The sequence below is a fragment of the Coenobita brevimanus genome, chromosome 50 (genome assembly GCF_032717465.1).
Source record: "Coenobita brevimanus isolate Jiangsu-jjx chromosome 50, ASM3271746v2, whole genome shotgun sequence".
NCBI classification, from domain to species: Eukaryota; Metazoa; Arthropoda; class Malacostraca; order Decapoda; family Coenobitidae; genus Coenobita; species Coenobita brevimanus.
The window spans coordinates 53,048,834-53,075,591 of record NC_137003.1 but is presented as its reverse complement, the minus strand read 5'-3'; the positions used below and the strand labels follow the sequence as shown (position 1 = coordinate 53,075,591).

The 26,758-nt window shown below is 41.2% G+C and overlaps 1 protein-coding gene across 2 annotated transcripts in view; it reads right to left on the bottom strand.

Annotated features, from left to right (window-relative positions):
* Positions 1 to 26,758, bottom strand: part of GlyRS (glycine--tRNA ligase) — a 92,757-nt gene that overhangs the window by 60,769 nt on the left and 5,230 nt on the right. For both annotated transcript variants that reach the window (XM_080272208.1, XM_080272209.1), the window contains exons 2-4: positions 15,854 to 15,940; positions 8,582 to 8,705; positions 880 to 1,055 (exon numbers count right to left, since the gene is read on the bottom strand). In XM_080272208.1, coding sequence (XP_080128334.1) covers positions 880 to 1,055; positions 8,582 to 8,705; positions 15,854 to 15,940 — 387 coding nt within the window. The remainder of the gene's footprint in view (positions 1 to 879; positions 1,056 to 8,581; positions 8,706 to 15,853; positions 15,941 to 26,758) is intronic.

Sequence of the window (26,758 nt, the reverse complement as noted above, 5' to 3'; positions counted from 1 at the left end):
TGGGAGCGGTGCATAGCGCCTCACTCGCTTGACAAGAGAAAACGAACTAATCCCTCTCTGGTAAACATATTTTTGCGCACTTCTCAGTCTGAGTCCAAGTCCTTCCTCTCCTCACAGCCTCACTATGCGTGAGGATATTTTCGCAGCCCTTCACGTTTTCATATTGTTTCGCCATGCCTCCCAAGCACCCTGCATCATCTCCAGCATTGGGGGAGCCAGCTGCAAAGAAGCAGCAGCACTTTACTATAATTCTGAAAAGGAAATTGGAAATTATAAGACCGCATGAGGAGGAGCAGGAAGTCTCGGAAATTGGGCGTGCTTTAGGCCTTGCTCTTTCCACCATTGGAACTGTGACAAAGAATAAGGAGATGTACAAGAATATGGCCACCTTCTCTACAATTGTATACAGGTATTGCTTACTTCTTAATAGGGGGGGGGGGTGAAGTTTAGGTGGGGGTCCGAGGGGGTCCTGGGACGCATCCCCCTTTTTATATGTGTATTTCAATGGGGAAAATCGTTCCGATATATGAAATTCCGAATTACGAAAGGTTTTTTTGGTCCCTATCCCTTTCGTATATCAAGGACTCACTGTACCAAACAACACGTCCAGTGAAATGGGCTACGTAATCATTCACATACCATCTAACCCTTCAAAGCTTTTGCTTATACTCACAACAAGACCCATTCACACACTTTCAGCAGCCTCTTCCTGTGGCTGCAACCCACTCCTGCAAACAATATAGCACAATCACCAATCAAGCAGGTTAAAGGTCCCATACATTTACAGCATGGGTTTTCATTCCTGTATGTTGTCTGATTTTTTTTTTTTCCTGAGAAAATAAAAAAAAATCATTAAACAGTTTGAGTAACATTATGTACCTTGACCATGTAGTCAGCAAACTTGTCGACATGACCAGATGCCTTCAGTACTGTCTCAGGTGTAAGGATGGAGCAGTTGACCTTCAGCATGCGCTCCTGGATAACAAAATGCTTCTGCCACTCTGCCAGCATGTTGTCTACTAAGTCACAACCCATTGGTCCATAGTCATACTGACCTGCATGATACAGTAAACTCTTACCTAAGGAAAATCAACACAAACTGAATGTCCCACAAAAATGTGCTTAACTCTGGAATAGTATTTTTGGGCTAATATTGATAAATAACTGCAAAATAAACATGGATACATTCTCAACTGTTAGACAAGTACTAAAGATCTTATAACAAAAATGATCTTCTCCATAATTCATCCATAAGGGCATCAAAAATTTCAGGTACAGTCAGGTCTAGTTATGCAATTTTTCGCTACGTGATAAACTGCTATAACAATGGAACAAAAAATTAGACCCATTCTTGGAAGAGCAATAGCAAAATGATAGCAAATTTGCAAGAACAATGCCTCCCGGTCATCTGATTAAGCCAAGATGGCTACCCAGTATTTATATTTGCTGTGTTCATCTGTCTTTCATTCCATTTTCTGCATGAAAGGCTGCTGAAGCACCACTGCTAATGCCAATTAACTGTGCAAATGCTTGACAAACATAGCAGTGTGCAATATTACGGGGAGTGGACGCCAGCAGGGACTGATTTCTGACTGACAAAGGCATTTAGCGAAAGTTACCCCATAAAACAGCTACGAGTATCACTCGTTCTGTAAAAATTTGGCAGCTGTATGACAATTCTTTCCCCTTCAAAACAAACTATTTTGTAATTCTAACTGAGGTCACTTCCCTGCAGAAATCTCCATTTTCTATGCAACGTATAATATGAACACCTTTTTTCTGATTTTAATCCTTTTTTTTCTGCAAAAATTATGTCATACATCTGGCAATGGGAGTGAGTGTGTGAGGAGGGTGGCAGTGAGGCAGGAAACTCCAGAGTTGATATGACACAGAGAGGTGAGACGCGCCCGCCTTGGTCTAACCAGTTCTCAGTCTGCGCTAATTTTGGCCATTTCTCATCATTTTTGCATGCTTTTAGAAGATAAGGTGACCTTCTAAGAAGCTACAATAATGTCAGAAAGTGGCAGAGAAGAATTTGACACCATTTCGAGGGGAGAAAACCATGTTGGAAGCAGCAATTCTTTCTCCACCATCGCCACCTCCCTCCTTACCTGGTGACCCCCAACCTTCTACGTCTTTTTCTCCAACTTTGTCGTCTCCAACACCCTCTACCTCTTCATAACCATTCCTAATCCTAACTCATAAAACTAAACTTATCGTTCTTTGGAGTGATGTAACTCCAAAAAGCAAAATACCTACAAAAAGAGGAATGAAAGGGGAACATTCTGTGCGTATATTTTTTTCAGTGACTGACAAACATGACTGTAATGATTTTTTGATCATGGGAATATGGGGTAAAATTTGGGAATAATACATAGGCATTTAGGGATTTTTTTTTTTTCAGAAATGGTGAAGAATACTAAAAAACTTTTAGGGCAATTTATTAATGAGGGTTTTATTAGTAAAACTACCAAATATCATAGAAATCAGATGAACACACTTCCCCTGGTTTCCTATTTCTCGTGTCTCTTTTTTTTTTCCTTTTATACATATTATTCATACATTATCCTTTTTCTGTAAAAACTAATCAACCAAATTTACTCAAACTTTGGGATGTTATTGCTCACATAAAGTAACAAAATATATAAAAAAAATCAGACAAGTATAAGAAAAACAAATGTACCTCCATAAGTAACAACCGCCTATTCCCCTTAAGTGATTACTTTTTGTGAAATACAGTACTGAAACCTGCGACCTGGAAATCATGTCTGCTTTGGGTACACAGCCTCCCAGTCAGCTAACTGAGGCAAGATAGCCATGTGTAAGAGGCACTGAAACACACTTGCTACTGTCAAATAACAGTGCAAGTGTGTAACAAATACTGCATGCACAGTTTTAAGTGAAGTGATAACTTTTTTTCAAGTAAAATATATTTTTCACTTCACTGACTTCACAAAGTGAAAAATGTATTTTACTTGGGGAAAAAAAAAAAAAAATGTGAGTACGTTTAAGTACTTGGGTAGTGTGATGAGTAAGGATGGAGGTCTGGAGGGTGAAGTGCTTGAAGGGGTACAGCAGGGAAGAAAGGTTGCTGGTTCCTTGAAAGCAGTGATAAGAAACAGGGAAGCAACATGGAAGTGAAAAAGTTACTACATGACAGTATTGTGATACCAACTCTAACGTATGGAAGTGAAGCTTGGACGTTGTTGGAAGGGCACAAGTCAAGAGTGAGAGCAGTGGAAATGAGTTATTTAAGAGGAGCCTGTGGAGTCACATGGAGAGACAGGCTGACAAATGAGGATATAAAGGAGCGTTGTGGTGTGGATGTGGATGTGATAGGAAGCGTTAGGAGGAATACACTGAGGTGGTTTGGCCATGTGGAGAGGATGGAGGGTGAAAGACTGATGAAGAGAGTGTATGTGAGTGAGGTGGAGGAGGGGAGAGGGAGAGGGAGGGGGAGGCCGAGGATGAGATGGAGGGATGGGGTGGAGAGGTATATAAGAGAGGGGGGTGTGAGTTGGGAGCAGGGCAGTGAAATGGTGGGGGACAGGGCGACGTGGAGGCAATTTGTTTGTGGCCACCCCGAACGGGATTGAGGCGTCTGGCAATAGATAGATAGATAGACATACATTTTTCTTTTTTTTCTTTTTTAAGGTTTCATGGTCAAGGCCCCCCCCTCCCTATCCCCACCGAACCCATGTTATACCAACCTTATTACAGTATATGACAATTCGTTAAGCGATGCAATGTCACTTAAAGTAACCCCATTATACTGTGAGTCGTGACTATACATACCACTTGAGAATAGGGTCCACGTTGGTATACCATTTTTGTTTACTAAAAATTAACCCAAGAAAACCACCAGCAAATCTGGAACACTTTTTTGTGAATACTGCAGTAAGAAAGATCAATCCAAAAGTAAAGTACAGATTTCTCTATTCTACTCAAGAAGGAGCAATGATTTGAAAAGAAAGATTTGCAGTATCTGTACAGTTAAGCTTCCACGACAAAACTAAAGTGACATTTAGGTAATCCAAACTGAACTATCAGGAAAAGAATTATAGTACTGTAGCCAATACAGTACATCCCCCTAGTACGCGCCTATATGGGCGGCAGAGAATGTCGCGTACTAGGAATTCGCATACTGTGAATACATAAACTCATGGGAAAACTTACATATGGGCGGCACCCCCCTTCATGGGCAACCCTTGAGATGCCTTTCAGACCTAAGTATTGTACTATACAGGGAAACTATCTAAGACATATTACCTATGATAAAGTAAACCAACAAGATTATGGCGTTACTAGGTAAATCAACAAGGATATGGCTTAACTAAACCAACATGAATATGTTTTTTATTTTTTTTTAATGTGCTCGACTCTGGGCACAGGCTTCTCAGCCTGCTCCCAAGGCCCAGTAGCCCTCCTACATATCGTACACCTCTACATGTCACCTTTACCCGTTATCGCTTCTTGGGGGGGCAATGTCTTGTACTCGGGGTAACCCAGGATTTGGGCCACTCTTCACTGCCCGTCTCACTAACAAGGAGTTCAATTCGCATACTAAATAAAATACACAAACACAAAAAAAATAGGTCCTCACGTACAAGGGGGATCGCGTACTCGCAACTCATGTACTGTATTTGCAGCATGAATATATTACCACTTTTTAACAATACACATCATTAACATACAAGATTACAGCTTATCTACTCACTGCCAATCCCATAATACTCCTTTCCAGGTTTAGAGTGGTCTGAGGCAAGGGAATCACAGTCCAAATCATTTAAGATAAATATTTAAAAATTATAGGCCATAAATAACTGAGAGTTCTTTATTTCCAGGTCAACATGTATGATGATGAAAAGGAGATGATTGTTTAATTATGAGAACATTTTGTAATTTTGTGCAGTATGCAGATTAGGGATCACATAGTGCATTGCTTTTCTTGTCTTTCCTATAAAAATTTCCATGTCTGTTCTTTTTCTTAAGCATGATTTTTTTCAACTTTATATTTTTCTTTTCTGCCAAATGTACGATGAGTAGAGAGGGGCTTTCTTCTGTTCTCTCCTTTTCACACATGCTGGTTATGCCTTAAAGAATTGGTTTTCCCCCTCCTCTAGAATATATAACCTTGTTATGGGCCAACAGACCTGCTGTTACCTGTACCTTATGTGTACAGTACTCCTATGTGGAATAAGAAAACATCATACTTCCCACTTAGTATTTTACATGACAGATACGCCTCACATATAATGATACTAAAAAATAGGTTGATTTCCTATCCTTAACCCGTATCCGTCGGACGTCGGTCAGGCCCGACACAAATTGGAGACATTGCCAGGTGTCGGTCATAATGCCAATTGTTTTTGTGACACAGTTTGAAGTGGCTGCCATTTGATCTCATCACCAAAGGGTATAGAAAGTCTCCCAGGGGTGCATGCAAGCTTGGCTCAGTCTGTCTTGTGCCTTGACACAGTGTGGAGGGATGTCTTCTGAATCATCCTCATCCAAGTCCATCTCCGCCGCATGCGGCTCGATGCGTCTCAACCCAGCCAAACATCTGCCGAAGGCCACTGGGAAAGGGCTCAGTGATAGTGCTATAGGGAATGCATTAGACATGACTGTGTCTAGTTTATCTGACAGTGGGGAAGCTTCCTCTGGTAAACAAGGAAGTTATCATGTAGAGTGCGACGTGTCACATGCTCCAACTCCTGCCCATTCTAAGCCATCTGATAAAGCCCACCCAAAACTTTAGGAAGTGGGAACGGCTTAAGAGAGCAAAGCCTTCACCTCTGAAGCAGAGGTGGAGAGCCTGGCGCTGGGAAAAGTGAAGGAGACGGTGGTGATGGTGACGGCCATGTCCTCCGCACTGCCACCACTGGGTCTCACCACCATGCTCGCAGGCAGTGCATCGCAGTCCCTCCCCGCCACGGACCTTATCTCCACAACCAAGCACCTCAAGGGCCATTTCCCTACAACCTGGCCCTTCATATGTGGGGAGACTGAGGTTTGCAGCAGTATGTCATCAATGTGGTTAGCCAGCATCACCACAGCAAGTCCCTGCTACAGATGAGTCATCATCCACGTCCTCCCCCACCTCCTCCTCTTCTTCCCTTCCCCCCCTGTCCGTGGCCAAGCCCCTGGCTGTTCCCGTGCCCCTCACCGTAGGCATGCTTACAGTCCTAGGAGGCATGCAAATGTTGGAATATGATGCCTTAGCAGCCCCGGCATCTGTAGGCTTGACGCTTTTGTGTGGGCGAAGGGTGAAGGATTCGAGCCATCAATGCCTGTCTTTGATGTGACAGGCAGCTGTACAGAGAGAGCACTTGGAGGCAGGAACACCATCAATTTTGTCCTTCTTTCTGGCAATTTTCACTACCACTATTTGCAGTACCTGATTGACGAAACAAACTTCCACCAGGCTATCTCTGTCTGCTAGCTGGAGAAGTCTCTGAGTGAGAGCTCTAGAATGAAAGAGTGGAAGGCAGTGGAGGTGGAAGGAATGTACGTGTGGCTTGTGCTAACAATGATGATGGCCCACGTGAAAAAATACGTGTTCCACAATTATTGGGCAGTGGACGAAATCGTCCACACACCTGTCTTTGGAAATTACAGCACAGGGAGGTTCCGAAGATACGAGCAGTTAGGTTCCATTTGGCAGAGTCGTATAATGAATTCTTGTATAACGAAACACGTAACTAATGGTAAAATATTGGATGGGTTCAAGGACTTCATCAAAGGTAAATTTTCATGAGGATGATGAGGTAAGTTTTCAAGCTAAAATATGCGATACCAAATGCAACAAACATATCTATATTACTGAACTGTGGAGAAAGCAACCTGAAAGAGCAAAGAGTATGCAAATAACATGACTGTACATTAATTAAATATATAAAACATGCATAACACTCATATATAGGTGGTAATGTGTTGGACGTGGGATCTAGAAAGCTGGCCTGGCAGTTGCCAGCTGAGCAGCGTTGCCAGATTCCCAAACCCATATTACTGTACCTGGCATGTTAAAATGATTGTTTTTTTATCAAAATTATCGCACTCATAAACAAAGGCATTTCTTCACATAAATCAGTAATTACTGTGGAATTCATATACAGTAATCCCTCTAATATCCGGACGCCCAATAACCGAACATCCCCACTAACCGAACCTTATCGTCCTGGGATCAAACATTCCCAAAATGGTCCGAAAATCCAAAAAAATTGGAAAAAAAATCGATTTTTTGCCGTCCGTAATTTGAACTTGCTGCGCGCGCCGCGTGAGAGCATTGTTTTGGTTCGTCATTCCTCCGACATCCGATAGAGCGCCGCTGCATCCTCCCCACTTCCCGCCTGTCTCTCACCGCGACAAGACCTACGCTCTTCGCCATGGCTTGGGAAAAGTTAATGTGCAACACTTAAATTTAATGGAACATTATTTGGACTAAAGTGAACACTGTGAAAAGAACGGACTTCTGTGTGTTAGTGACTAAGTTCAGTGCAAGACTTCAGGAAGAGTGTAGTGCAAGTGCTTCAGGAAATCGTTCTTACTGTCAGAGTCCGAGAGGAGGCGGTTATTCATCGAGGTGGCCAGGGACTTGCTGTAAGTAGCCAAAATGTTTCATGTTGTACTATTTTCCATACTATATTTACCAGAATGTTTCATATTGTATTTTTTCCCATACTATACTTACCAGAAAGTGTCATACTGTACTTCTTTCCATACTAAACTTACCTCATGCATGTGCAGCAGGAATGTGTTTTTCAGAGTTCGGTTAGGTTCGGTTAGGTTAGGTTCGGTTAGAGTCCATAAGTACCAGAATGTTTATTAATGTATGAACATACTTCTAAACCCACATTTTATGTGTCTATTGCATTTATTTCAGTCATTTATGTGCCTTATTGGTGTGATTTGGGTGTTAAATAGGTGCTATGCATGTCCGGAGGGAGTTGTATAGGTGTTTCTCTGTGTTAGGGTCCGTAAGTACAAGTCCATAAGCTGGGGCCCAATATCCGGACAAAACCAATATCCGAACCTACTGATGGCTCTATTGATCCGGATATTGGAGTGATTACTGTACTGTACAGTAAACCCTATATATACTATAATACAATATCCACTCAGTAATACAATGCAGTATTTGCCTTCAGAAAAAAATAAAATAATATCGACAATGCTCATCGTGAAACCACTGACAATCTAGTGAACAATATTTTTTGTCTGAGTGTATGTGTCTTTCATATAACAATGATGAACAAAGTACCGGTAAGATGACAATTTTCAATTAAAACCTGTGATGACTAATAGAGATATATACAGTTGGCCACACATGAACCTGGGACAGTGTCTGTGAAATAGAGGTCTTGCTAAAATTTCCAGCATTCATACATCACTGTTGCCAGGTCATGTCATCCAGTATTTGACACCTTCATCCATTCTTGTCGGTGCCACCAACAAACGTGCAATTATGTCAAGGCTGTCAAGTGTACCAAATGCTAGACCTCTGCTACACACTGATGCTGTTCCAGGTTCACATATGGCCCACTGTACAAGATAAGTAGCCCAACGAAGGGCATGGGCCTACCTGTAATGCCACCATAAATGGCAAATGAATTATCGTAGAAAAAGCGTCTCTTGATGAGGTCATTCATTTTGGCACGGTCAAAGGTGTCAGGAGGGCTCAGCTTCAAGGTCATGTCCTCCAATTCCTGTCACATAAACAACATTAACAGTGCCTTCCACTACTACAATATTCACACGTACAATGGAAAAGAAGTAACACGCAGTGACAGGACATTTTCCCCCCAAACAATGGAAGTCTAAATGTGGAAGTCATCATTTTCAAGATCCCTTTTCAGACATAGGTTTGATTTATGCTACCACTAACTGCTATTTTTGTCCCTAGGCTGTTGCATGCCTGCAAGATACAACATCCACAGAAAAAATCATTAATATCATTTCAGTGATTTTCATAGAGATACAGGCTAATTAACTATTCTGAGGCCCCTCAATGAGGTTAAATGGTCAGGAAATGGAGAACATGAATGCCTCCAAATTCCTAAATAGTGCTACGAACATGGACAAGAGTTTAGATAAAGATGACTAAGAAAGAGCAGTGTTGGGAAGAAAGGCTGCAGATACACTAATGGCAGTCAAAAGGAATAGGGAGGTAAGCATGGGAGTAAAGAAGTCACTGTATGACAGTAATGTGAACTCCACTCTATGGGATGCAAATGAACACTTTTTTTTTTTTTTTTTTTTTTTTTTTTTTTTTAAGAACAAATCAAGAAAAGTGGAAATGAGTTATTAAAGAAGCATGTGACATACCATACTTGAAGAGAAGAAGCGACAAATGAGGAATACTGGAAGTGTGTGATTATCGTTTTTGGACTTAAGCTCATCACACCTTGGAAAAGAAAAAAAAAAATTGGATGACAATAATGATGATGATGATGACAAAATGCAGCTTTCCAGTGCCGAACAAAAAGACATGATTAATGGTATGACCATTCTTAACCCTTCTGTGGCCGCTTGCATTGAATGACATTTTACTGTTGCATGGCCGGTGGCATAGATGCATTGTGACTGGTAGAAAGCTGCAAAAATTTTGGAGAAGGGAACGGAGGGCTGGGAGATTTTGACACAGACCTACTCTAGCAACTAAACCACTCAAACAGTCAGCACATCTCGAGAATCAATCATGATTCAGTCTTTTGCTCCCCTCAAGTGTTAGTGAAAGTAGGAATAAGAAAGCAAGAAAGTCAAGAAAAGAAAGTGCTGCATCCATTATCTTTCTCCTCTCTTTCCTAACCCCCCCCCAAAAAAAAACTACATACAGGGATAAACAATATAAATAAATGGGAGGAAAGACATTTATGATTATGATATTCTTATTTACAAGTACATGATATACTATGTACTAGATTTGATCCTTTCACATATTGCTTGTCTGGACAAACATTTCAGCATTTGAGGTGTTCTCGTGGTGAATATATGGATGTAAAACCTTCCTTTACCTTCACAGTAATTCCCTCATTTGAGATGCAAATCTCAGGTCATACTGAATCTTGGTCGAGATGGTTTGCCCTATACACACATAGCAGAATAAAAATAGCATCCTTATGCTCTCCTTCCACACAAATTAGACCACCCATTAAAAAAAAAAAAAAAAAAAAAAAAAAAAAAAAAAAAAAATCACCCAGGAATAAACATGATAAAAAAAAAAGGGGGGAAAACATTCATAATTATGGTATTTTAATTATAAGTACACATATTATTTACTAAATTTGTTCACTTTACATGTCTTGCTTTGAACAAGCATTTCAGCAACATATGAGGTGTTCCTGTGGTGAATATATGGAAGTAAAACCATCCATTACCTTCACACTAATTCCTTCATGCGAGATGCTATTCACGAGTTGTGTCAAAATTTAGACGCCGCAGTTCAGTCTGTTCACACAATGGAGGGCCCTTAACTGGTCAGAGTCTAAAAATATTACCTCTTGCCTCTCTTTGGACACAAACTAAACCACCCAGACTATAAAATTAACTTGATACTTGCATAAACCCATTAAACATTAAAAAATGTGAAAATAATACAGTAATAATAATAATTTTTTTTTGGAGCCTCTGTCATACTGTGGTAGAGAGTGCATTTGCCTGGTAGGTGTGGGTGCCATTCATCCACCCACTTAGTGTAAAGCTCCAGTCAGACCACTACTTACAAAGGACTGACTTATGAAATATCCACAGATATGAAAAAAATTGTGTGTGTGTGTGTGTGTGTGTGTGTGTGTGTGTGTGTGTGTGTGTGTGTGTGTGCGTGCGTGCACGCATGCGTGGCAGGTCCATCATAGCAAGGAAGGACGGGGTCAGGTGAAGACACTGACAAGGAAGTGAGGTGATAATTGCAGTTCAGGGAAGGGTAGGGGATAAGTGGAGGAGTGGAGACAATAATGGGCTTTAACCCCTTACCTGCGGGCCGTCACTACCATGACGCTCATAAGTACCATACCACGGGACGTCACTTCTGTGATTCAGAGATTTTTAAAATCACCCAGGCTTTAACTCCTCCATGGCCGCCAGCATCGTATGACATTTAGCCGATCAATGGCCGCAGGCGTCGTTTGAGCGCAGCCTATAAAAAACTGCCAAAATTTTTGGGAAGTGAACGAACGTTCTGAACGTCTTCACACTGACCTACACTACACTCCCATACGCCTCATCAAGCAGTTCAGAGCTTGCTGCTGTGATGAGTCGATTTTCGATTTTTTCGCTCCTAACCATGCCTAAACAAGCACAACTACACCCATTATCTCGACCCAAGGCAGAACATATCATCTTTGTCCCCTCTTGCAAAACACACACAACCACCTGCTTACGAATATGAAGTAATACAGGCACATACAAAAGAGACATGATAATAAGTGAAAAATATGTTTTTGTCTCGGTATCTTTACCTATTTGCTCAGGTTTGCTGTAATTGTTTGGATCATTTGATGCAGTGCAACTTGTAGAAAACTGTGAAAACCTTCGAGAAGTGAACGAAAATCTGGGACATGAGACTGACTTTGATTTCACCCTCTCACATATCATCTGCCAGTTCACCACCTGCTGCCGTGACGAGTGGATGTACGATTTTTTCGATCGTGGCCATGCCTAAAAACACATAGTTACAGCTATTATCTCGCCCCAGACAGAAAATACAATTTTCTTTCTCCCTTGCAAAATACATACAACCACCCTGTTTAGGAGACAGCAATATATATTGTGAAAATAACAAGGTAAAATGATAAAGATCAACGTAAAATGATAGAGAACAATGAACATGTTATTATGGAAAAAAGACGTTTCCCCCCGTCTTTTTCTGCTTTGTATCTGTATTCGAAATAATTAGACTTCTGAAACTGCATTACGATTCTATTCTTAGCCATGCTCATGGTGTGGGAGCTCGAAGTTGCGACTCAATCTCCACATTGCTAATCGGATCTGACCCTCCACTTTATTCTCCTGAGGCAGAGTCTAGCCTTGGAGGACGTGCAGTTTTCTCATTTAGGACCAAAAATTCAACTCTTTCGCTCCCTTTTCCAAGCATGGGCACAACGATAATGTAAAAAATAACTCGAAACTACCATAAACATATTTTATATCAAAAAGGTGAAAAAGTATTCATAACAATTTTTTTTTCCAGCCATTCCTAACAGATTATGTACTGAAATCATTCGATATCATCATATCTCATATATGCACAACATTTCAGCACCATTCGTTTTGTTTTGGGAGGTAAAAAAAAAAAAAAACAACAACACCTGGCCAGTTGCGTTGCGGCAGCGCCCCTGGGCGGCGGATATCGGTTGCCGATATTTCTGCAACTTCTGCGCTCCATTGCAAGCAATAAAATGCGTCTAAGAAGCTGGGATTTGCACTGTTAGGTGCATCTGAACTTTCTCTTCAATATGGCAAGAAAAAAAAAAATCAATTATCGAAACTTCAAAAAATGGCCCCGGCGTCAGCCTGACATGCACGGAAAATTCCAGGCCTTCAGCCACGGAGGGGTTAAAGTGCAGTCTTGTATCATCTATCAGTACTGCCAGTGTGTAGCTACGGGCAGTGCTGCTAATACCGCTAGTACTTGCATCCAGTGTTACCAATTTAAGCCATTTTTTTGTGTTTGCTTTGTCTCCCCATCTCCCCTCCCTTACCCCCACCTAGGTACAGCCTGGCCGCGCAACACAACTCCCAGCCATTTTTTTCCATTCGTTCTTTCCATTGAAATGTGCCCTATGCTCACACGAAAAAACATATTAAAAAAGGGAAAAGGATAACTGATACTGATATTGGCCATAAAGTAACTAATTTAACACCTGGCAACACCCCACGTGCACTTGATCGCTAGTTTTCCCTGTTCATTACCCATTGAAATGTCCCTTATGACCTATTCTCATACTAAAAAATATATATATAAAAAAGGGAAAAGGTTAAGTGATACATCCATTGACCTGAAGTAGCTAATTCATTGTGCGCTGCTATCCCAGCGGGAGGGGTACAGCAAGGTCTAGCCATCCTCGTGGGTAAGGAGTTAATCTGTGAGAGAGAGAGAGAGAGAGAAAGGGGGAGGGGACAGCACAGAAGTAAGTATGGAGTAGAAAGGCAATGGAGTAGAGGGAAAGAACTTTGTGTCTTCAGCAACTGTGGGATTAGGGTTGGGTAGAGAGAGAGAGAGAGAGACAATGGACTTACGAAAAAAGAAAAAATGCCTTAAGAAAGACCTTTAAGAACCAATTATTTTTGTAAGTTGGGGATAGCCCGTACTTTATTTTTAACATAGCTCTGTACCGAGTGGCAAGCCAAATAATTTCCTGTAAACCAGGAAATCATTTACGACGCTGGGTGGTAACCCTAGAACTAACTAACACGTGTTCCGTATGTGAGAACAAGTGGGATGGTGGAGGGTTAGTGCCCCTCCCCGGAAAACAACTGACTAAAAATACAAACAACAAACCTTGGACCACAACTGACCGACAGGTGACAACTAAGGACGGAACTAAGGACATGGTACGGATTGCGACAAGGAATGGAAGGGGTGCAAATAATAAGGTGAAAAAGCGAGAGATTGTCCAGGTGCTTGAGGGTGCACAAGTGGATGTATGTGGATTAACTGAAACTAAATCGTGAGGAGAGAGTGTGAGAATGAGAGGGCAAAAGAAGGAGTGTGTATGGTTGTGTGCAAGTGATGGAAGGAGAATATAAGAGAGTTTGGATCAGTTGGCTCAAGAATTGTGTGGGTAAGATTGAAAGTTGGAATGCAAATGTGGGCGATTGTGTCTGTGCGTATCTGCCAACGCAATATCATGCAAGCAGAGTGAAAGAAGATTTCTGGACAAATGTGGAAGCGTGCATGGAAAAGTGTGAAAGGAATGAGAGAGTGTTTTTGATTGGAGATATGAATGCAAGAGTAGGGAACGTGAAGGTGCCTGTCTCTCTTCATTCCACCATGCTGTTCCTTGCACCCCCATTTGTCTTCTCTTCAACCTATGCACCACCTAACATGCTGCACAGATTTCTTCTGTGGATATCTTGTACACATCTTAAACCTCCCCCATCTAATCTAAATCATACTTATTCAATCACTCCTCCACATCTCTCTTATATTCTGCCTTTCTTCCATCCTCTTGCAATCTTTCCACCCTCCTTGTATGGACTTCTTCCTGTCCTTCCCTCCTTTTATTCCTCCATTGCATTTGGATCTTGACCTCTGCCACCACTACATGGTGGTCAGAAAGTCCACCCCCCCACTGGATGCTCATGCATCCATTACACACCTTCTCATTCTGTCATCCACACACACATAATCAATCATTGTCTTCCATTCATTCAATTTACCATCCACCCTTCTTATCACATGCCATGTATACCTGTGGATCATTTTGTGTCTAAAGAGGGTATTGGCTATCACCAACCCCCTCCCCACACAAATGTAATGTCCACTAAAGCATTGCCATTCTCATCCATTTCTGCAGGAACACCCCACTCCCCAATTACTCCATCCACCTTCGCATACTCTGCTTTTCCATTCATATCTCCAATCAAAAACACTCATTCCTTTCACACTTTTCCATGCATGCTTCATTTGTCCAGAACTCTTCTTTCACTACTTTCACGATCTTGCGTTGGTGCATACACACACACAATCACCCATTGTCTGTCCTCCTACTTTAAATCTACCACACAATCCTTGAGCCAACTGATTCATTCTCTCTTATATTTTCCTTCCATCTTTTGCACACAACAATACATATGGTACTCCTTCTTTTGACCTCTCATTCTAACCTACTCTCACACATATATCCCATGCATACTCTCATTCTCTCACACTCTCACCTCTTCATTCTGTCTCCGTACTCCCACTCTCTCACCTCTTCATTTTGTCTGTTTTTCCACATATGTCCAATTTTGCAACCTGAAGCACCTGAACAATTTCTCTCCATCTCTCTCTTTCACCTCATCATTCGCACCCCTTACATTCCGTGTCGCAATCCATACCATGTCCTTTGTTCGGTCCTTAGTCATCACCTGTTGGTTGGTCCTGGTCTGAGGCTTACTGTTTGTATATTTAGTTAGTTGTTTTCCGGGGAGGGGCACTAACCCTCTGGCAACCCACTTGCTGTCATGTAGGGAACATGTGTTGGTTGGTTATGAGGTTACCACCTAGCACTCTAAATGATTTCCTGATCCACAAGAAATCATTTGGTTTGCCACCCAATGTGCAGCTACTGTAAAACTGTGTACTGCTACAGTAAGTGGGTGGATGATGGGCGCCCCCACCTATACCATCAATAACCTGCATAAATTTGCGCAACTTCCACACACCACTGCATGGCTCAAGATGGGTCTGGGAAACTCAAAACTGCACTGCCAGGTGCATATGGCATTCCTCTGGAGTTGGGGGGGGGGAAGAAATGAAAAGAAAGAAAGAAAAAACAATTTTTGAAATTTGAAAAATCGGCCCCGTGATCGGACTATGGGTTAGACAAATTCCGGAGGCACGGCCATGGAGGTGCAAAAGCACAATGTGTGCTTTAAGTTGAACAAGAAAACAAAAATTATACTTAAGAGAAATGCTTAATCCCTTCCAGTGAAGAGAGAGAGAGAGAGAGAAGGGGGGGCAAAGAGACTGAGAGGGGAATGGGAAGGATCAGGTGTACCAACCCTTAACTTGTATTCACAGCTTTTGTGCCAGTGACAGTTGCAAAAGGTATCAGAGCAAGGGGTGCCGATAATTATTTTAGTGGGTGTACTTACTACCGTCACAAAGCATTACAGTAAAAAAGAAAAAAGAGAAATTCTATACTTTTACCTTTTTACGATTCTTTAGTTCTTGGACTTCTCTCTTTATATCAATTTCTGGGGCTCCATCAGCCTTCAGCTGGCGAACAAGATCACCCTGTGCAAAAGACAGAATCATAACTATAATATTTTCACACAATTTGTCTGATTAATCATGACATAATTACTATGTTAATCCTGACTGACACTCTCATTATGTACCTATTATAATCTGATGAGTCTGGAAAATTAGAACACGGTCTTGCCACAACTGAAAAAGAAAAATGTGGTTTTCATGGGTGGTTTATGTTTCATTAGGTTTGGTTTACTTCATAACTTCAAACAAATTTATTCCTAGAGAAAAAAAAAAAAAAAATTTAAATCTAAACAAGCAGTGGCAGTAACCTCTGTCACACTGATTCATTGTTAGACAGTTTACCTCCCTTGAGTCACTGTTTTATAACCAATATAAATTGTACCTCATATGAGACTTGCAGCTTGGGCCGTGCAGACCTTCACTGTGCCTCATTTACGGTCTGCAGCTCAGCAAGAGTTAAGTAATCATGAAATAGTAAAATGGTAAAAGTCAATCCCATAATGCAAACTGGAACTTTTTTTTTTTTTTTTTCAAACTGTTCCTAACATTAATAATAACTTCACTGAAAAACTAGACATACAAGTTTTTAAATGAGCCACAAGCAAGTTAATTGGCTGGAGAAGTTTGAACCCAGGTTGGTGCTAGGAATAGTTTGAGTGTCTGAATTTCATTAAAATAGCTTACTGATCTTCCACAAATCCAACCAATGTCATAAAAATACCCCATATAATACTAGGGTTAGACTCCATACGGAAGTAGCTGATTCCACTGACCCCTGTGAGCTGGTGGGTAGAAACGGTACTTAGTCCAACACTGAGTGACAAGCCAAATGTTTCCTGTACACCAGGAAACCATGTACAATGCTGGGTGGTAACCATATACCCCAGTTGGGAAATTGGTTAGGTAAAAACCCATCATTAGGCAGGGTATCATATACTGGGATAGCTTTGACATCTAAAGTAATGGGATGCGTTTTTCAGCTTTGGGTATCCCCCCCCCAACGAAGTCCAAAACCCACCAAAATGAGCCCCAAAACAAATTTAAAGCCACTCTAAATGGCCTTACAGCTATAAAAGAAGCTAACCTATGACTAACACCTGTAAATTACTCACTAAAACCAACAAACAAAATCTGAAAATCGTCAAATATAGGTCTGGAAAAAATCAAACTTAGTAAACTGTACCCCAAAATGACAATGTTCACCCCACCTATGGCAAAAACACGGTTTATAAATCAACCCAAACACACAATTTTAGTCTAAAATATCATTAAAATTGGTTTTTAAAAAATCAAAACCCATCGTTAAACCGGGGTTTGGCCATTGTTAGGTGAGGTAAGGTGGTATATCTACCCCCCTCGTTAAGCCGGGGTATCACATCTAGGGGAATCATATATCAGCATATTACTGTATATATACTGTATAAGTATACAGTACCCTCATGTCCAGTATGGTATTTTTGTCACACAGTACTGCCATACTGGACTAAATCCATACTGGACAAACAACAGACCTTATGGGAAAAATGAATAATGTCAGACAAGCCTTGAAAAAGTCCTCCCCTGAATTCAACTTAACTACGTTTTGACACAACTAAGATTTTAACAACCTTTAAGGTGAGTGGTGATGGGCCTAAGGGGAAAAGGGGAGGGGTATCCGAGGCTGTAGGAGGTCCTCCTGACCCCCTGAAGGAGGGCCTTCAGGATCCTGAGGAGGCCTCTCTGCCTCAACTCCTCAACCTCCCTCATAAATCCCTCATAGTCACACACTGACATCGTCATCTTCGTCATCAGGGGAAAGTGCAATACAGTAAGCAGGCCTGAACATGTTCTCGCCGAACGCGCTCGCTATTATACGCTGTAAGTGTTGGGATTCGTATAATTAACGTAAGATTAAAGAACCATTACAAAAACTATAAATTTATGCAAGAGAGGCCTTTGAATGGCCAAACCCTTAAACATCAACGCAGAATGCACGGTTTCTTTTGATCACATGATTACGTGATTTGCCATACTGCTTTTCCACAGTTCTGTATTTGTAAGTTAAATATTTACATTACTGTTCTGGTAAGTTTATGTACAGGTTAAAGTACAGTAATCCCTCCACTTTCCGATGTAATAGAGCCAAAAGCATGTCCGGAAAGTGGTCCCGTCCGGAAAGTGGGCCCCAGCCTCCTGGACTTGTACTTATGGACCCTAACCTACCCTGACTCAGAAAAACACCTATACAACTCCCTACTGGACATAAATAGCACCTATTTAAGACCCAAATCACACCAATAAGGGACATAAAAGACTGAAATAAATGCAAAGGAACCAGAGAATGAGGTTTTAGAGGCGAGTTTATACAATATCAAACATTCTGGGTATTTACAATAAGTCCCTGGCTTATGGACTGGTTTCAACCACCAGTTTGCACTCCACAGTTAATCCTTTGCACTCTAAATTCTAATTTCTTAACACTGCACAACACTGTAAATTCCTGTGTGGTCTAGTGGCGAGGTATTGCAGTTTATTCACTGTTTATTCACAAAAAACGAGCATATGTGGCTTCCAATACAATAAGCTTCTGCTCTTGATCGGAGTTAGGCTGTGACTCTTGATGATGGGGTAGCAGAGTTGCCAGATCGCAATGGCCACATTACCAAACTTCTCAATTTTCATTACCAAATTTAACTTTTCATTACCAAATTCATAAAGCTAGCATTTATTCTTCACTAATTATATATACAAGTGGAAATAAATGTAATCACTCTTCTTATAATTAACAGCATGTTGATTATTTTCATGCTATATAGGCTAGCAGGTCAATCAGGGAAAGCAAACAATCCACCATCTCCATCCTGTGTATCCTCACACATGTGAAAAATCCGTTTGGTATTGCATTATTCTGACTCATTACCAAATGAATTTTTCATTACCAAATTGGCCCACATTTGGTAATGAAAATACCAAATGGCAACCCTGACAGGGGAGGGGGGAGGGGGGAGGAAGGAAGGGGTGAAGGGTCCATGGTGTAACAGCTGTTCGGTGCTGCGCGGCAATTTCAAATTACGGGTGGGAAAAAAATAGGATTTTGGGAGGATTTTTTCTTTTTTGGCCATTTTTGGGTTCTGAAGGTCCAGGCCCACAATGTCCAGTAAGTGGGGTGTCTGGAAAGTGGGCGTCCGGAAAGTACAGGGATTACTGTACTATTAAATAATGTTAAAACAAGAAAAAAAGTCTTATAACCAGTTTAACTGATAGGCGTTGGAATATTGCCATTTTTATTTGTTTGTTAAAGATTTGCTGTACTGCTTTTCCACAGTACTGTACTGTATTTGTAAGTTACATATTTACTGTTCCGGTATGTACTTGTATGTTAAAGAACTTAAAGTTAAAGCATTAAATTAAGCCTTGTAACCAGTTAACCTGATTTATATGATTACCCACGATCGGCGGGTTCCGAGACAATTCGCCGTCAGACAATTCCCCGTCTAAACATGGACAAATCCCCGTCAGGACAATTCGCACCCTGGACGATTTCCTTTCATTCTATAAATATATTTGTTATTAATTAATCAATACTTTAATAACTATATTTCAGGGGGATCCATCAAAGTCTATGTTCAATAGTGTAAGCTTTGGATATAATTAGTTGCACCTTTAGCCAATAATTAACTTGTTTCTTCCTCGCTGTAGTCGCCTTTGAATCATATTCTAATGTGACCCACAGCTGTCTTCATTAATGACAGCATATTGTCTTGTTATTGTTGTGACAGCGAACTGACGACGGCAAATTGTCCCGAAACTGATCGGCGTCGGGATGTTGCCTTGTGTTTACGTATTTGTTGAAGTTTTGTTGTGCAGTACTGTATTTGTAAGATATAACATTAAATAAACCTTCTAACCATTTACAGTGCTTCATATTGATTACCAATGACAGATAACAGCAAAACACCACATTTAGGGGGTCTAGGGAGGAAAATAAGTAGTTAAAACTTAAGTGATTTCAAGCCGAATGCACCATGGTTGGAACGAAACCCACGCATTTGGGGTGAGCTTGCTGTACTGCAATGTGACTGGCACACAACACAAGTCACAAGGACGGTGTACTGGACTGGCGCGGCAGTACTAGGGAAACGTTCCTCGGTGTTTGCCACCTTCCCGCGCCCGGGTGGGTAATTGTACTGGACACAGAACGTCAGTACTAGAGAAGAACTCTTCAGATTTGGCCCACTTTCGTGGCCGATCCGTACTAGCCCAACAAATCCGTACTACAGTAATGAATTATTTTTTTGCCAACCGTACTGGACGAGACTAGTACTGGACAAACGCGTACTGGACGCGAGGGTAATGTGTGTGTGTGTGTGTGTGTGTGTGTGTGTGTGTGTGTGTGTGTGTGTGTATATACACTCAATCCTCGTAAATCGCGTGTTTATAAATCACGGATTTGTAAATCAAGGCTAAGAGGCTGTCAGACTGCCAGCACCCTTAAATCGCTGTTAAATCATGAAAATTGCGGATCTAGGCACCGAAGTGGGCCTTTTCCGAGGAGAATCGTAAACCGCGGCATTCAATTTGAAAATCGTGACCCAACAACCAATCACCACCCATCCCTGGTGGCAAGTGTGCATACTAATGCCGCAGAGTTAATGAGAAACATCAGGAACTCATCACCCACTATTTTGCCTGGGTAAGGGCAGAAGCTGAGCCTGAACCACAGCCTGGCCTTTCACATACTGAGGACGTGGATGACGTAGAATCTGTCATCTCTAAGGCAGACTTTGAGGGCTTCCTGAGGGAGGCAGAGGAGCTGGAGAAGGGAGAACAGCATGAGGGAGCACCCCCACCTCATGCTGAGAGGTTCTAAGTTCTTCCCAACACCACCCCACTCCATTCACTTAAGCAGTATCATCATAGGATTAAGGTGAGATCCCTTAACATTGCCTATTTCTATTAAATACATGCACTGAATATCCCTAAATTTGTATGTTTGTGTTTGATGGTGCCTAGATAGGTGTAGGTAGGGTGCTGTGGGGGGTGGTTGGCCAAAGTCCAGACCCAAACTCATTTTTCACATAAGAGTTATTATTTATAAACCACGGAATCTGTAAATCACGGCAGTGGTCCAGACCCAAATTGCTGCGATTTACGAGGATTGAGTGTATATAATATATATATACATACACATACGTACATACAGTCAGATCTCTTCTTACGAAGTATCGACTTATGAAAAATCCGCAGATACAAAAGAACTAATTTTCTGGGGGGGGGGGGGAACTAATTTACAGATTCAAACCGCACGTTAAGAACAAGTCCGTGGTCCCCAACAGATGCTGACTGTGCGCTCCCGCCTTCCTCCCGCTTGGAAGCCCAGAGCATTGTTGTTATCAATACAAGTAACATCAGCTGCGATTTTTGTTATTTAGACTTGATTATTTCCCTCAAAATGTCTCACAAATGGAAAAGTAGTGAAAGTGGTGATGGTAGCAGGAGAAAACGGCATGCAATTACAATGGAAATCAAAGTGGACATAATTACAAGAGTGGAGAGAGGAGAGAGGCTGAGTGATGTTGTACGTGTGTTGAAACTGAATCCCTCAACTGTAGGAGCAATTTTAAAGGACAAGGAACTTTTCTTACACAGTACTGTGCAGAATATGTAATATATCACAGTCTTTGTATTTATGCTTGTTTGTACAGTATTTACCATACATGCATGAAAATAAGGGCAACTAAGATTGACAGAAGTTTATGGGGGGAAAAATAATAAAAAAGACACGAAAGACCTTCATGAACTTATTGTTTTCATAAGTTGAGGACTCCCTGTATATATATACACTCAAACCTCGATTTATGGGACTAAATGGGGAATCAACTTGTCCCTTTCTTGAAAATGTCCATTATTTTACCACGTATATAGACAATATTATTATGAAATGCAATGATTGTTTCCCTTATCTTACTTATTTATATGATTATGAATATTACTTTACAGGTACTGTGTAAAGAATGATATTAATGTTTCAAGCAGTGGACTTTTTGAATGGTCCTGTCCATTTGTAAGGTAGAATATGGAGTCCCTTAAATCCGAAATCCCTTAAATGGAGGTCTCTTAAATCGAGGTTTGAGTGTGTGTGTGTGTGTGTGTGTGTGTGTGTCTATATATATATATATATATATATATATATATATATATATATATATATATATATATATACACATATATATATACTGTATATACATATATATATACTGTATATACATATATATATATATATATATATATATATATATATATATATATATATATATATATCTCTCTCTATCTCTCTATCTCTGTTGCCAGACACCATAATCCCGTAAGGGGTGGCCATTTGACTTTGAGTTATTTGTTTTACGGGGAGGGGCACTAACCCTCCACAACCCACTTGCCGACACGTAGGGAGCACGTATGAGTTGGTTATATGGTTACCACCAAGCGTTGTAAATGGTTTCTTATGCTGTATATATATATACCTGTTTATATATATATATATATATATATATATATATATATATATATATATATATATATATATATATATATACACACGTGTGTAAATGAGAGAGATGACAGGGGAACCGTGAGGCTGCAAGGTGAAGAGGTGGTAAAGGTAGATGAATTCAAATACTTGGGGTCAACTGTAAAAAGTAACAGAGAGTGTGGTAGAGAGGCAAAAAAGAGAGTGATGGCTGGATGGAGTAGGTGAAGAAAGGTGAAAGGAGTGATCTGTGACAGAAGGGTCTCTGCAGAAATGAAAGGGAAAGTTTATAAGACTAAGAAGGCCTGCCATGTTGTACGGAAGGGAGACGGTACCACTGACAAAAAGACAGGAGGCAGAGATGGAGGTAGCAGAATTGAAGATGTTGTGGTTTTCACTAGGAGTAATGAGGCTGACAAAATTGGAAATGATAATATTACAGGGACAGCACACATACATCAGTTTGGGGACAAAGTTAGAGAGGCAAGACTGAGATGGTCTGGACTATGTGCGAAGGAGGGATGAGGATGCTGGAAATGGAGTTACCAGGCAGGAGAATGAGAGGAAGGCCAAACAGAAGGTTTATGGATGTGGTGAAGGAGAACATGCGAGTGGTAGGTGTAACAGAAGATGCAGAAGCCACAGCAAGATGGAGACGCTTGATTCGCTGTGGCGACCCCTAAAAGAAGAGCCGAAAGAAGAAGAAATTTACGAGTATACAGTACACACATACATACATATATATATATACATACATACATACATACAGGCCGTCCTCATTATAACGATGAGATGCGTTTGGGAAAACCCATCATGTGCTGGGGTATCGTTAAACAGGGACATTATAACATAAAAAGTACAGTATAGGGATGCATTTGAAAGCCTTGGGATCTCCCCCCAACCAAGTCAAAAAACCACCCAATTGAGTCCAAAAACATGTTTCTAGCTCACCTTAACCCACAAACAGCTTTAAAACAAGCTAAACTCACCTAAACCCAAAAATAAAATATGAAAATCATTAAGCATACCTGGAAAAAAAAAAAATCAAACTTAGTAAACTGTACCCAAAAATGAGTGTTCACCCAACCTATGACTAAAACACATTAATCTAAGTCTAAAAAAGAGATTATAAATCAACCTAAATGTGGAGTGACGTGGAGGGACAGGTTGACGAATGAAGAAGTGAAGGAACGTTGTGGGGTTGATGTGGATGTGGTTGAGAAGATTAGGAGAAATACACTGAGGTGGTTTGGACATGTGAAGAGAATGGAGAATGAAAGACTGACTAAGAAGGTGTATATAGGTGAGGTGGAGGGAGGGAGAGGGAGGGGTAGACCGAGGATGAGGTGGAGGGATGGAGTAGAGAGGTATATGAGGGGGGGGGGTGAGTTGGGGGAGGGTAGTCAAATGGTGTGACAGAGCGACTTGGAGGCATTTTCTCTGCAGCTACCCTTTGCGGGATTAGGGCATAGGGCTATAGATAGATAGATAGATAGGTTTAAAATATCATCAAAATCAGTTCAAGAAATCCCATCTGATAACCGAGGACTGGCCATCGACAGGCAGGGAAGTTTGTTAATTTTTTTACATCACCAAGGCAGGGTATCGCCTAAAGGGGTATCGTACAGCAGGGTACAGTACTATATAAAAAAAAATAAAAAAAATCACAAGAAAGTGGGAGCCATTATGAAGGCTTATCCCACTCCTACTACTGGGCTGGACTGGACAGGTTAGGTTAGACTGGATCATTAGGTTCTATATAATTTCCTTGCCTGAAGCACTGACACATCCTATCAGCAAGATCGTCGGTAATCAACACATCCAGTCAATTTTAGACAGCCAAAGGTGAACTGGTGGCTTACTTACATACCTCAAAATAGGTAAACAGTAATCCCTCATTTATCCGGACATAAAAAAGCCAAAGGCATGTCGGGGTAGTGGCAACATCCAGATAAAGAACACTATTCTTCTACCACACCCAGACCCTACATACAGCCACCTCCAATCTATACCTAACTTATTTGTACAGTACCTATGCTTAATTTGGCAGTGTTTTCTGGTCATTCAGGATTATTTAGACATCATAACACACACAGGAATATCTAAAGTAATGCTAAACACCAAGAAAACCATGCTGAAAAGCCAATGAAAACCAAAAAACACCCTACCTATACACCACCGTATGTACAGTATCCCCTCCTAATTTTGGCACTATTTTTAGGTTAACCTGCCATATTCAGACATCAAAACACACATAGGAATATCCAAAGTAATGCGAAACACCAAGAAAACCATGAAAAAAAAAAAAAATGAAAACCAAAAAACACCCGACCTATACACTACTGTACGTACAGTACCCCTCCTAATTTTGGCACTGTTTTCGGGTCAGTCTGCCATATTCAGACATCAAAAACACACATGATTATCCATATTAGTGCTAAACATCATGAAAACAATGCATAAACATAAAAATCCATAAAAAAACTGACAACAGTTTGAAAATCTTTTGTCTGTGATGAGTGATTGCTGCTAGGGTTCAAAAAAAAAATTCCATGGCCAAATATGCCACCGTAAATTGGTTGTATTGGTATATATCATATAACATCACCTTTGCCGGTGTTTATAAGACAAACTAATAAAAACAAATAAAACTGACAAGAAAGAGTTTGAAATTCTAGCAGGAATAAAGTGTTTAAGAGTAAAACTTACCTTTACGGTATATAAGTTCCCACCATCGCAATTCAAAATTCTGTCCACATCTTCCAAGAATTAAGCATATATCTAGATGCAGAATTTCATGAGCTTTCTCATGGTCACCACGGAATTTCCATAAGACCAAGAGTAGTCAAATAAATCGCAAAAAAATTTGAAAACTCACGAGTCACTGCTATCACCACAGAAGAGGGTAAGGACTGAGGGAGTGAAGGGGGAGTCGGGAGGGTATGGAGGAGAGAAGCAACGGGGGGTGGAGAGGCGAGGCTGTGGGCAGGATTCTCCCCCTTCTGTCAACATGCGGACGGACGTTTTTGCCATACATATACTCGTGGCTTGTGGTCTGTTAGACACCGAGTGGCCATGCGGAAACACAATGCATCGTGACCGGGGGTACTTTCGACCTTCGATAAAGAGGCTGACAGCCACTGTTGCCGAACATGTACTCGTGGCTTGTGGTCTGTGTTCGATGGATGTGGCGGTTGGGAAAGACTTAGCCCCCATGGCCGTGCGATCCTAGACATTCAGTGGGATGTTCTGACACTGCTTGCAGGTTACAGTCATATGACTTGGGTGCTGGAGGTTCGTTGGGAGTGATAGGATGAGAACACGATTTTGACCATCCAGTACAGGGTCAGATGGACATTTTAGCTCTGGTTGTGGGTTAAAGACTACTTCCCGCTCATGGCTCTAGCCCAGCAGCCACAATACCGAATGTTTGAACATGTCGACTGGCCAGCTGAAGTTCTCGAGCACTTTCATGTCTGAATAATAGCAAGTAAATTCGGATACTATAGTAGGACTCGCCTAAGTTTGCGGCTGTGGTGTGGCCCGCACCTGTGTACAGTGTTGCCACATTTTCTATACTGTTATCTCTCTCTCTCTCTCTCTCTCTCCTGGCGGGAGATGTGAGCCACCCTGAGTACTTTTGATTCTTTTATAAGTTGTTTATAATTGTGCTTTCATTTGTTACTTTGGTTTTGTTATATTTAGTGATATTTATCATTTTTTGTATACGGCGACAGATGACCCGTTATTGCAGTACCATGATTGATTTTCATTCATTCTCTTTCCCCTTCCTCCATCTCTCTCTCAGCCTGACAATGCCTCCACATCATTTCCACACCACCCCTGAGATCAAGGCCACCGACTGGGTGTGGAAGTGTTGCCGCTCGCGAGTGAATAATGTTTTTTTTTTTTTACTTCAGTATTGGCATATGCCTACTATTTTGTCCTACATATTAGCTTATGATTATAAATGTGATTATTCCTCGCCCTTAAAATTACGGTAAAAGCCAGTAAATGTGAGCATTTTTCCCTAGCAACACCTGTACAAGCTATGCTTGGGTCTACGGAGGGGTACGTACTTTACCTTAGGCCAGACTAGGTGTGTCAGTATTGCCTATCTATCTATCTATAGCCCGACGCCCTAATCCCGCAAAGGGTGGCAGCAGACAAAACGCCTCCAAGTCACTCTGTCACCCACCATTTGACTCCCCTCCCCCCAACTCACTCCCCCCTCCCTCATATACCTCTCAACTCCATCCCTCCACCTCATCCTCGGTCTACCCCTCCCTCTCCCTCCCTCCACCTCACCTACATACACCCTCTTAGTCAGTCTT